The 13,279-nt window shown below is 42.8% G+C and overlaps 1 protein-coding gene across 4 annotated transcripts in view; it reads left to right on the top strand.

The window, feature by feature from the left end:
* HMCN1 (hemicentin 1) overlaps window positions 1–13,279 on the top strand; it is a 364,148-nt gene that overhangs the window by 289,952 nt on the left and 60,917 nt on the right. For all 4 annotated transcript variants that reach the window (XR_012906027.2, XM_075936754.2, XM_075936755.2 and 1 more), the window contains exons 70-72: window positions 1,943–2,024; window positions 6,937–7,073; window positions 11,439–11,580. Coding sequence is in view for 3 of the 4 variants with exons in the window: in XM_075936754.2 (XP_075792869.2) it covers window positions 1,943–2,024; window positions 6,937–7,073; window positions 11,439–11,580 (361 nt within the window). In the remaining variant the exon portion in view is untranslated. The remainder of the gene's footprint in view (window positions 1–1,942; window positions 2,025–6,936; window positions 7,074–11,438; window positions 11,581–13,279) is intronic.

Below are 13,279 nucleotides of genomic sequence, written 5' to 3'. Positions count from 1 at the left end.
TACTTTCTTAATTTGCTGGCAAGAATATTGTGGGAGACCGTATCAAAAGCTTTGCTAAAATCAAGGTATATCACATCTACTGACTTTCCCATATCCACAGAGCCAGTTACCTCATCATAGAAGCTAATCAGATTGGTCAAGCATGACTTGGTACCCTGGGTACTCTGTTATTTATGCTTGTATTAGCTTGATGAGAGCTAGCATGTGCACACAAACAGTGAATTAACACCCCTCATCTGTAGTGTAGACATAGCTATACTCTTTAAACTATAACCCAGCATAATGCTGAGAGGTGCTGTACAATCCCACGTGAAGCCAAGGTGCAGACAATTTGTGGCCATTAATGAACCTGCAACACTTCTCAGCAGAATAGAAGAATTAGTGAGCTTGACTGGCCAAATCCTAAACTGGTTAATGATGTTCTGCCTATGTAGAATTCCCCCTGCAGTTGCAGTTGGACACGATATTTTTCACTTTCTGCCTCAGTGTTTTGAACCCTGATCCGGCTGCAAGTGCACTGATACTATAGTTGGGACGGTGGATTGGCACTTCCCTCTCCTTGCCTCAGCTACTCTCTAATGCTTCCCAGAATCCTTTGATTTGAGGTTAGTGGAGCTTCCGGAGACTGCAGGGCAGATAGCACAGAGGACTCTGTTGTGTATCCTCCCCTTCGGTTTTAATTTCAATATCTACCCTGCTGCTTCTCTGTTTTTCTGTTTTTTCCCTTCCCTTTAGGCTCTTCTGTCTATTTTTCTGTTTTTTCTTCTGTTGTCTGTGATTCCCCTCCCCCCGCTTTGTTTTGCACACGCATAGACCACTGAGGCAAGCTCACCAGGATTTACAACCATTTGTATAGGAACTAGGAGCGGAAATGGTCTGAGAAACTAATAAAAACCATACAAGAAAAATTTCAAATCAGCTCAGACAGTTAATAATGACAATAAAAAAAGCTCCAAGAAAACTTCAACTAAACGTACATTCGCTATGAGGACAGCTAGACTTCAACTTTGTAGTTCAACATGGAGGGTTACAGGAGAAGATAGACAAATAAAGACAGACCTAGACTAATTTTTTTTTGTTGCTCATGATAAACACCTTCCACCCCCGAGACTTTACATGGAACAAATTATGAGGACCTGAAGGTCTAAAGAAGTTAATAAATATTTAAGAACTCAAAAAATTCTTGGGGGCAGGAGAATGCATTTAACAAGACTAATTACATAAAGGCCAGAGTTTCAAAGGGGTAGCCATGTTAGTCTGCAACTTAAAAGCAGCGAGTAGTTCTGTGGCACCTTAGAGACTAACAAAATACATATAGTATCATGACCTTTTGTGGTCAAAGCCCACTTCTTCTGATGAGATGATATGAGACGAGACATAATTGCATGGCTGTGTTGTGCAGGAGAAGAGAGAGGGGAGAGCCAAAGACCTTGCAGACAAAGGGACCTGTGTGCTCCCTATGCTCTGGAGAACATAGGCACTTATTTGTGCCAACTTCTTTCAAGCACCTGGATGCCAAGAAGGATTTGGGGAGGAGGCAGAGTCCCATTTCTTCCATCTCATACTAGCCTGCAAGATGGGATGATGCATTCAGAGAGCAGTCTATTCCATCCTAATAGATTGTTCATCGCCAAGAGTACAACAGAAGAGATTGTGTCTGCTTGAGTCACATTAGCCCTGGTGCTATTTTTCTGTGATGCTACAGCTGCAAATCACCTTGCCATGGACACAATTTACCCAATATAAAATAGATAACGCTTTCAGATATCGCTGGCTGCATGCTGTCTCCCAGGAATTGCTTGGGTTTTTATATCTTTGTGTTGTGTCTTTTAATCACTAGCTGCTAAGCAAAGACAACTGCCATCATCACTTCTACTTTTGGTGTTATAATTTGTATTTGTTATTCTGAAGCTTCTACTAAAGTTATCTGAGTGTACCATAGGTAGAAGACACAGGAAGATATACTTGTATGGCATCTAATCCTGCAGGAGATGATGATAAAGAATATCTAGTAAGAGTGCATGGTAAGTTTGATTTGAAAATGATCAAAACATTCATTAATACTATAAGCCTAATAGTGCACTGTCTACTGCTTTTAAAAACTAGAAAAAGTTATCCAGTGAATAATGCCTGAAAAAGAAAAGAAAAAACCCTTTGAATACTGTTTTCAGTGATCTAACGTGGTTTTGGACTGCATCCATCATATCCATTCTAGAACAGAAGAGCCAAGGTCTGGGTCCTAAGTAAGGACATCTGTAATGAAGCAGATCTTTTTTAGAGGAAGTGGAGATGGAAGTACAACTTACGGTTATTTAGATGTTAATTCTTACCTTTTATAAATTAAGTACACTTAAATTATAAAAGTAAAAGGATAAAAAAATGAAAGAAAACATTTGTGATTACAAATTTAGAAGATAAATGTAATAGCAATTATTCAATATACTTATTCTTTTATAAGGCATTTGACTTGGTATTGCATAATATTTTGATTAGAAGACTAAAATGATACAAAATCAAAATAGCACATTAAGTGAATTGAGAACTGTCTAGTTGACAAATGTCAAAACTGGTTATAAATAAGGAATCATTGAGTGGATGTGTTTCTAGTGTGGCTAATTGAACATTGAACATTTTTAACAATGACCTGGAAGAAAACAGAAAATCATCATTAATCTAGTTTGCAGGTGATATAAAAATTAGAAAATGGTAAATAATGAAGAGGACAGGTCAGTGCTAGAGAGTAAATTGGATTGTTTGGTAAGCTGGGTGCAAGAAAACAGTATGGCTTTGTCTACACTGTGAGTTTTTGTAGCAGAAAATATGCTAATGAAAGACTCATTACATAAGTTGTGACATCATTAGCATATTTTCTGTCATTTCTTTTTGCGCAAGGGGTTTTTGCTCAAAAAGAAGCAGTGCAGCCATTTTGCGCAAGATCCTTATGCCTCTCCTGGGTAGAAAATATGCTAATGGTGTCGCAACTTATGCTAATGAGTCCCTCATTAGCATATTTTGTGCCACAAAAGCTTGCCGCATAGACAAAGCCTATGTGTTTTAGTACAGTGACATGTAAAGCCACCTATGTAGGAAGAAAGACTGCAGATCATAATTTCAGAATGGGGGGATTCTGTCTTTGGAAAAGACTTGGAGGGGTCCTGCTGGATAATTAGCTGAATATGAGCTTCCAATCTTTGACACTTTGGCAAAAGGTGAATCTTGAATAGGAGTAAAAAGTTTATATCTGGTTATATATGTTAAAAGGTTATATCTGGTTTTTCCACTGTTAGGACCACTCCTGGAATAATATGTTCAGTTCTGGAGTTCATACTTCAAGAGGCATTATAGAAAAATTGGAGAGGCTTCAGAAGAGAGCTAGGAGAATGATTAAAGGACTGGAAAATCTGTCTTATTGCAAAAGTCTCAAGGACTCAATCCATTTAGCTTCTTCCCTTTTGGCCTTGCAACCTATAAATTTATATATGGAGTATCAGGAAAACAGAAGTGACAATGCACCTTCTGAGAAGGATATTAAATCAAATACAGATATTTAAAGTTTGTATACAATATAGCCATTCAGAACATGAGACAATTATGATGGAACATTGCAAACATAATTATTTAAAATAAAATACAATTAATTATAATGGAAATCAGAATAACAAAGAAAGTTGGAGGAATTTGCCCTTGGCTTTTTTCAGTAAGACTGAGAAGCAATAATGAGCACAGGCTATATGTCTATATATAGCTACACACATTACAATATAGAGTTCAGATGATGATAGATATAAAAAATGGCATTTCTGTCAGTAAGTCAGTTCCTCTAGATCTTGTCAATCTAGTCTCTGAAGATTAAGACAATGGAAAGTAATTTCCTGTCTCCTCTAGGAGAAAACATAGTATCAAATTACTACTTGGCAGCAGAAGTAAGATAATTCGAACTAACGGATCCAGACTAAAAAACTAGTTCGAATTAGCGTTTTGCTAATTCGAACTAGCATGTCCACATTAAGTGGACCCTGAACCGGGTTAAGGATGGCCGGAAGCAGTGCCGGCAAGGCATCAGAGGAGGACTTAGAGCATGGAGATGCTGTCTCAGGCTAGCCGAGGGCTGTGCTTGAAGGGACCCGACCCCCACCCTGGACAGACAGTTCTCAGGGGTGCCCTGCTTGCAAAGCAGCCCTGGCTTGGATTGCCCGGACTACCCACACTGGGCACATCACACCACTCGGCCATCAGCCCGGCTGCACTTGCCTGGTCCCGGGAAGAGGGGGAGGGCTGGGGGGCATTGGGTGGGTGGCTCGATCCGTGCCAGGTGCAGGGTCTGCTGGCTGGGTGCTGGCAGGCTTGCACCTGGCACAGGCACCGTAGCCAGCCCGTGCCCCTTTAAGGGCAGGCCTAGGATGCCTCAGCCCCCCTTGAGATGGGGGGGGGGGGGTGTCTCGGCTTCTAAACCCCCCAGCCTGTTGCTGAGGCTGCTTCCTCCATGCTCCCAGACCAAAACTAACTAACTCTCCTCCAGCCCTGCCCCCCAGCCAGGGCAGCATTCCACCTTCCTTTGTTTCTCTCCTTGGGGGGTAGCTGGTCGGGCAGGTTGAGAGACCCCTTTGCATAATGACTCATCCCTTGTCCTTCTGGGCTGTGGTACCGGCGGCAGCCAGTGGGGGTTACCACAGACCCATAGAAACCAGCAAGTTCCCCCCCACTACGTCACACAGGGAAAACATTATCCCAAGAGCTTGGTGTGGGCTCGTCAGCACTAGTACCCCACTCTCTTGGTGGTATCAGTACAACCGCCAATTCCACTTACTCTGCTCCTGGACCTCATCATGTAGGACTATGGGCATCTGTCACCCAGACCTCTATTCCCTTCACCTCACAGTGTGGCGGCTTCATGGCTAAATCCATCTGAGCTGGCCTGCACAGAGCAAGTTCAACAGGCCCTCCCTCATAGCAGGAAGCCTTCTCTCAGGCTCACTTACTCTGCCAAGTGGAAGTAGATTTTGTGTTGGTGCTTGCAGCATAGTTTGGATCCTTTATCTGCCTCTGTTCCTCAGGTGCTGGAGTACCTAGTGTCCTTGAAGCAACAAGGCTTAGTGACTTCATTACTTAGGATGTAGCTGGTGGCTGTCTCAGCTTTACACCGGGGAGAGGCTGGCCACTTTGTAGTCTCAAGCCCAATTGGATGCTTCCTCAAGGGTATGGACAGATGTCACCCACTGGCTCAGTGCCCTGTTCTTGCCTGGGACCTTAATCTGGTCCTCTCAGAACTTATGGGTCCTCCCTCTGGCCATGTGTTCCCTGCTTTACCTTTTGTGGCAGGTTGTGATTACCTGTGCTCACTTTTCTGGTTGCAATTACCTGTGCTCAGCAGGTATCGGACCTTAACGCCCTGATGTTGGAACCCCCAAATACTGTTTTCCACAAAGACAAGGTTCAGCTTTGCTCTGCCTGACCTTTCATCCAGAAGTAGTCTCCAGTTTCCACACTGGTCAAGACAATTTTCTTCCCGTGTTCTACTCTAAGCCTCACTAGAATTCATGAGAACCAAGACTGTACCCCTTGATTTGAGGCATACACTCGCTTTCTACATTGACCGAACCCAGGGCCGGCTCGAGCCATTCCTGCGCCCCAGGCAACGGGCGCGCGATGCATGTGCGGCCTGCTCCCAGCACGCTGCGCACCTTACAGCTGCAATCGGGTGCACGGCGCCTGACTGCAGCTCTTAAGAGGAGCCACGTGACCCCCGGCCCTGGGTGCGTGGCACCTGATGGCAGTTCTAAGGGGCGCTGCGCGGCCCCAGGCCCCGGGTGCATGGTGCCCTTAGGGGATGCGATGCCTGATGACAGCTCTAAGAGGCGCTGTGCTGCCCCAGGTGCATGGCACCCCTTACAGCTGCCATCAGGCGCCCCCCATAGGTTGGTGCCCCGGGCAGCTGCCTGGCTAGCCCCCCCCCCTTAATCTGGCCCTGACCGAACCAAGCCCTTTCACAAGTCCTCACAACTATTTGTGGTGGTGACAGATCATGTGAAGGGATTACCTGTCTCCTCACAGTGCATATCTTCTTAGATCACAACATGTATCCAGGTTTGTTATTATCTGTGTAGGGTCTCCCCACCACCTCTCACAGTGCACTCTACACAAGTGCAAGCTCCTTTGGAGTCTTTCCTGACTCATGGACTCTTCAGGAAATCTGCAGAGCCACAACTTAATCCTTGGTGCATACCTTCTTGTTGCACTGTGCAATCATGCAATAGTGAAGATAAGGACATGGTCTTTGGCTCCGTGGTCCTTGAGTCAGACACACTCTGACTCCTCATTCCTGGGTAAGACTTGTGAATCACCTCAATTGGAATACGTATGAGCAAGCACTTGAAGAAAAGAAAACAGTTACCTTACTCCTCGTACAATGAGGGGTACAGGAGTCGGATTAAGAAGTCCTCCAGCTTGACAGTATTTCAATGTTATTTCAAAATAACGGCCTGCTGTGTAGACGTGGACTGTTATTTCAAAATAATGTTGCTGTGTAGATGTACCCTGTCGCAGTAGCTGGCAAGAAAGAACTGAGAGGTTGTTGGGTTGACAGGGTCAAATATAGGGCATCACTCCAGTGGGCTCCACACTGACTAGCGGGTAGCAGCTAAGGTAAAAACTTTCTGGCAGCTGTGTACATGGTGCGTGCACGCCTCAATTGGAACAGATACAAGCAATACATCTAGAAGAACACAGTTACAAAGGTTTTTATCAAATCAAGGTTTTGCTTACCCGGTGAATGACAGGTCATATCTGAATATGTCAATATAGAGGGTTATGAAGCTTGAGGTATCCTAACCTCATTTGGCTAACTGCTGGTTTCATTATACTGCAGTTCTGTCCAGAGAAAGGTTGTAATTAAAGTTCATATTTCTCATGCTTTTCTTATTCTTTATTTGTTAACAGTTCCCCCTAACATTGCTGGAACCAGTGGGCCTCAGGATCTCACTGTGCTGCAGAACAGACAAGTTATATTGGAGTGCAAGTCAGATGCAGTGCCTCCTCCTACAATCACATGGCTTAAAGATGGAGAACTTTTACAGGTACATTTGCTATGTTATTTTCATAAATCTGTCACTTCTTTGCATTCTGCACAAAGTGCATGAACTTTTAGTCCTGACTTTGATCACTTGCTTCTTTAGCACAGTTGAGTTGTGGTCCCTTGAGTTCAAGAGAAGGTTAAGTAGCCCTGGCCCAGATACAACTTGACTTGAGCAAGTAATAGATGAAGATAGTGACCACATGGACTGGCCATCCCGCTGTTATTTGTTCTCTCTTCCTTTAGGGGGATCCCTTGCTCCTCCTGGATCCTTTGAGCAATCCTAGAAGCCTTTGGTAAACTCCTGAATGGCTTCCAAGGAAAGGTAGCTGAGAAAGACTATACATTTAACTTTGGGTATATTATGAATCCTCATATTCTAGTAACATTTAGAAATGAAAGACATTTCTTTAAATTGAAAAGAAATGACCAAACAGGTAGTGTACACTAGTCTCTGCTAAGCACCATAATTTTGCACCAAATGCACCTATTAACTCAGAGTTTAATGCAATGGCAGTGAGGTGTCACATCCTTATTGGTTAAGTCAAAGGAACCCCACTTAGATCTTCAGTCACATTGTCCTTTCTCAGTGAACTATTTGGCCTTACCTAAAGTCATGTTGGGTTTCTTGGAGATTGTGCTGAGCAGACTCATATTTTTGCTTTATTTTGGGCCTTTAATTGATAAATCCGGATGAACCATCAGTTTGTTACTTTCCCTTGACTTTGGTCCTTTTCAAGACTTCATCCATGACCTCTTGGTTCACTGTGAGCCATTAATGAGGAGCAGAGACATTCTTTGTGTATTTCTCAAGTCTCCATGTGATGTCATTGAATGATATTTCTACATTAAGTTTGAGTTAGATCAAAAAACTGGACCAGTTAGTCATGCCAGTACAGACATAAGTGTTTCCATTGGCAAAGACATCACTGCACCAAAAAAAGGTTCCAGTACATGTAGGCTGATGCCAGTTCCAGCTTCACTTTTCCAGTTCCAATAAAAGGAAGAAATATTTGGAAAGAAAGGATTCACGGCATGTCCCACGTTCCTCAATGGGTGCAAGGTTTCTCTTACTCTCTTTAGAGAACAATAAATTCATGTCCATAAGAGTCTGACCTAAAGTAAATTTAAAGCACAAAATAATATTAATCATTAATATTGGATACTAAATGAATACAGGCTTATCAGGCTTATGCCTTTGAGGAAGTGACAGGAAGGGCACTACTTCAACACTAGCTCCTGCAGTCACTGTATCAAAGATAAAAATAATTCCGTTGGGTGCCTTTTCCTTGTCGTATATGGTCGATGATGTAGGTCACCTGGTATTATTTCTGCTTCTTACCTGTATGACAAGCTTTATAATCAGGAGGCTGGAAAGTGATTGGAAGAAGGTAGCATGCTTATTTCTGACACGAATGTTCCTGGAAAACATATTTGCACAAGTATTTGAGGCGTTTGTTTTCTGTGAATATCTTTGTTTAAAATAAAATCACATATACAAGGTTTTGCAGAAAACAAAAATGAAGGAATATTGTGACTCTCATTGCAAGAGGATCAGTTATTCACATGAACATTTGGGAATTATTTTCAGGCTCTTTACCAGCCCTATGATGATCCTGGGAATTGAGCCCTTCATGTTAGAATTGAAGCATATTAGTTGGGCAGGATGGTGATGCTTCCACTAGCCTGCCTGTATTTTATGGGTCAGTAGAGGACTTCAATCTGCAAAATGATTTAGCACTTCTCAGCAGCACAACATTCACACAGTTCCAATTAAAAAACCAGGCAATCCAAACAAAGCCGTGGAAAGATTTTGCTGTATGAGTTGATTTTCCTTTGTCCACCACTACTCTTTCCATCGTTGAACGTAGATATGTCAGCATATCTCCCTCACATATCTGAGGCAGGATTAACTTTTTCTTTTTTGATCTTGGAAGTCTCATCGGAGACAGACCACTTTTTTCTAATAAGGAAAATCAGATGTTCTAGTTGTGTACATGATTAGTCAAATGGTCTCCTGACCTCAAGGGAACACAGTAATCCACTAGTACTAAAGAGACATAGAGGAAGATACACCTGTGAGTGGAAAGAGGGTTTCCTATATGTTGAGTAATCCTCCTTTGCCTTGGGAAAAGTGGACAGTTTCACAACAAAGAGAGGGAAGTTTTTTGGGAAATGCCAATTTTTGGATGGTACTGCTTCTGCATTATTTTAATGGAAAATCATCTTTGTTTTCAGATATACCCTCTTAGGTGCTTTTCAATGCAGTACCAAACAGACAGGGATCCATTCCACATCTGGCATCCTTTGTGAGGCAGTCTCAATGGGGAAGCTAATCTGTTGCATAATGGAAATGATTCCTTTATGTCCAGTCTGTGGCACATTGAAAGAGCAGGGTGTGAAAGCTTTTATTTCTTCTTCCAGCGATGTGCCTGGATGTGGATAAAGAATGCACTCCAGTTAGTTGCATGCTATCAAACTTCCATCTTACATAAAACCTCTCTCTCTCTTTCTTTCTCTTTCTCTCTCACTCCATAGGGTGCGTCTAGACTGGCAAGATTTTGCGCAAAAGCGGCCACTTTTGCACAAAAACTTGCCAGCTGTCTACACTGGCTGCTTGAATTTGCACAAGAGCACTGACTTTGTAATGTACAAAATCAGTGCTTCTTGCGCAAATACTTTCACGCTCCCGCTCGGGAAAACACCCTCTTGCGCAAGAATACTTGCTCAATAGGGCCAGTGCAGACAGGAAAGAATTGTTTTGCGCAAAAAAGCCCCAATGGCTAAAATGGCGATCGGGGCTTTCTTGCGCAAAATCGCATCTAGAATGGCCACAGATGCTTTTGCGCAAAAAGCAAATCTTTTGTGCAAAGGCACTTGCCAATCTAGACACGCTTTTGCGGAAATACTTTTAACGGAAAAACTTTTCCGTTAAAAGTATTTCCGGAAAATCATTCCAGTCTAGACGAAGCCCTTATATATATATATATATATATATATATACACTATCCAATTAGCCCGTCATAAAACAGGATTTTCAGGTCTCTTCTACCTCGGTCTTCTCTCCTGAGTCTCCAGTCTCTCGCTCCGTGTATCTCTCTCTCTCTCCCCTCCTCCAACTGCCTCTCCCTCTCTCAGCTTTCTTCCGTCTCCTGCCGGGCCTCCACGGGGGAGGAGGGGCTGGGTGGTGACGTACACGGCCAGGGGCGGGGCCATGTACATCACCGCCCCCTCTTCTCCTGCCCCGTGGCAGCCCGGCTGAGTGGTGCAGCACTCAGTGCCACGGCAGGAGGGGAAGGGGGGCGGTGATGTACACGGCTACGCCCCCTGTCCGTGTACGTCAACGCCCTGCTCTCCAGTGGAGCACCACGGCGGGAGGGGAAGGAGGGTGGGGCGCTAATTTACACGGACAGAGGGCATGGCCATGTACGTCAGCATTACAGACTCAAAGACACTGGGCTACTATATATATATATATATAAATGTATGTTTTGGTCACAAATTGTAATCTCTTTTTCAAGCAAAACTCCTGAGTAATAAATTGATGATTGAATCTATACATTGTAGTTAATATTTTAAAATGTAAAATAAATTTTCTGAGTTGTAACTGAGCCTTATTTGTTGTTGTAGTTCTTTCAGTCCTGGGATATTAGAGAGACAAAGAATGTGTCTAGACTACAGAGTTTTTTCAAAAAAAGTGGACTTTTTTCGAAAAAACTTCTCCTGTGTCTAGACTGCTGCCACGTTCTTTTGAAATTAAATTGAAAAAATGTGGCAGTTTTTTCGACCGCAGTAAACCTCATTATACGAGGAAGAACACCTCTTTTTGAATGTGGTTTTTTTTTAAAAAGGCATTCTTAAAGGCAAACAGGGCTTTTTTGAAAGAGAGCATCCAGACTGCCTGGGTGCTCTCTTTTGAAAAAGCGGCTCACTTTTTCGAAAGACGTGGTTGCACTCTAGCCGCTCTCTTTCAAAAGAGACTTTTTCAAAAGATTCTTTTGAAAAAACCTCTTTCTAAAGAGGCTTGTAGCCTAGATGTACCCATAGTGAGACAATATCTTTTTATTGAACCAACTTTTGTTGGTGAGACAGACATGTTTTTTAGCTACACAGAACTCTTCTTCAGATCTTGGAAACTGTTCCAAAGCTTATCTTTCCCATCAACAGAAGTTCAGTAAAAGATAGTACCTCATTCATATTGTTTCGCTCATTTATCCTTATAACTTCCCCAATTTGAATGAAGGTAAGGCAGTGATGGATTTCACCCATTATGTTCTTATGGTCATGACTCCTTTTACTTTGCAACACGAATTTTCTGTACAATGGAAAACCATGTTAAAATTAGTTCTACTTGTTGAACTTTCCATAGGCAACTCCTCGAGTTCGCATCCTATCCGGTGGCCGATATCTGCAGATCAATAATGCTGACCTAGGTGATACAGCAAGCTATACCTGTGTGGCAAGTAACATAGCAGGAAAAACTACCAGAGAGTTTGTGCTGACTGTAAATGGTAAAGACAATGGATTAATTCTAAATTATTGTAATCTTTGCAAAATATTTCCGAGAATTGGAAAAGATGGAATATGTTTAGTAATAATTATGTTAATATATCACACCAAAAATTATTTAAAGAATGTTTTAAGATTGTGCATGAAACTTTCATTTGGCTCCTTTTTCGTGTTTGTGTTATACAAATCTCTAATTACATGATTGCATACCAGAATGTCTGACTCATTCAGTGCAAAGGACAGGCTATGCTCTGAGAATTCAACATGAGGCTGACATCTGTTATGGGAAATTTCAGCCCGAATGATTTATGTTTGACAAAACAATAAGCAATAAAAAATCAGGGCCAGGTCTTATACATGGAGAATGTTGGTTAACTTTAATTGCAGATGTAGCTACCTATATTGTGGAGAAATTAGTCTTTCATTTGTCTTAAACAGATGAGGGAAATAGTTACAGGAGTGTGTGTTTGGGTAAAAAAATTGGTGTCCAAGTGTTCCAAAGTGGGTGTGTCATTTTTCCTTCTGAATAAGTACTAGGATTAGGTATACTGTCCTATTGGCAATACCATCTTTTAGGCACTGAATGCTTGTAGGCAATAAAGGTAGCATTATGGGGGTTCCTATGTAGGAAATTGGGGCTAGAAGTGATGCCGGGATTTCTGTTGCTTGGTTTATATCCACTGGCAGTTTGGGGGTGATCGTAGGTCTACAGGAAGGTGATTTTCATAGATGAGGCATTTGGTTTCCAGTGAGCAGGGTGTTGCCTCAGTTACTTCTACGGTGTATTTTTCTGGTTGATGCATGGAAAAAAATGAATGAACAGCTTTGAAGAAAGGCTGAGCATAGGACGTCCATGAACACACACACATTTCCCATTTGTGTTAACAAGGCCCAGGATAGGTTTGGCCCTTATTAAGACTGGGCCATACAACTAGCAAAAGGATGGCTATGCTCTAGTTTTATTGCTTCGTTCCAGAGTCAAAACCCTGAATTCAGTTCAAATGAACAGTTTGTGTGGAATAAAACATAGTCTGGGACAGACTCTTGATGTCTTACTTGATTTCCTGGTTTTTAATAGGTTGGAAAAATTTTTAGAAATGTGGGTCTGGAATAAATGGCGGTTGTTAAATGGCAGTTACCAAGCTAATCGTATAGTCGATACAATTTATATCAACTATACAATTAGTCAATAGGACCGCCCTGTAGAGCCACCCGTTCAGCAGCTCTGCATTTAAATTGCAGAGGCGCAGCAACCATGTGAGTTGGGAGCGCTCGGTCCCGGCTCACGTTGAGTCCAAGCAGCCCCTGTTCACAGCAGTCAGCCTGCGGGGCTCTTGCTACATTTCCAAGGCTGATGCGCCACAGTGGGAACCAGCGCAAGCAGGGACTGCTTCAGTCCCCACTTGTGCCGTTTCCCCGCTACGCCTCTGCCTTTCTTGCCCCCCGTAGAGACAGCACTGGGGAGAGTCGGCTTTTAAGCCAATTCCTGCTCCCCCCCCTTGCTGCCTCTGTCGGGAGTGGGCGGGGGCACGGAAGTAACTAGTCGAGTCATTACTCAACTATCCGATAAGCTTAAGCTTATTAGATAATTAACTAGTTGCTTGCATCCCCTAGTCTGGAAGGGATCCCAAAGAGGTCACCTTGTCCATTCCCCTCTGCTGAAGCAGAATTAATTATCCCAAGACAATCCCTTGTGCCCTG

This window comes from Pelodiscus sinensis, chromosome 9 (genome assembly GCF_052426305.1).
Source record: "Pelodiscus sinensis isolate ZL-2025 chromosome 9, ASM5242630v1, whole genome shotgun sequence".
In the NCBI taxonomy this organism is placed as follows: domain Eukaryota; kingdom Metazoa; phylum Chordata; order Testudines; family Trionychidae; genus Pelodiscus; species Pelodiscus sinensis.
This window is presented reverse-complemented; position numbering and strand designations above follow the sequence as displayed.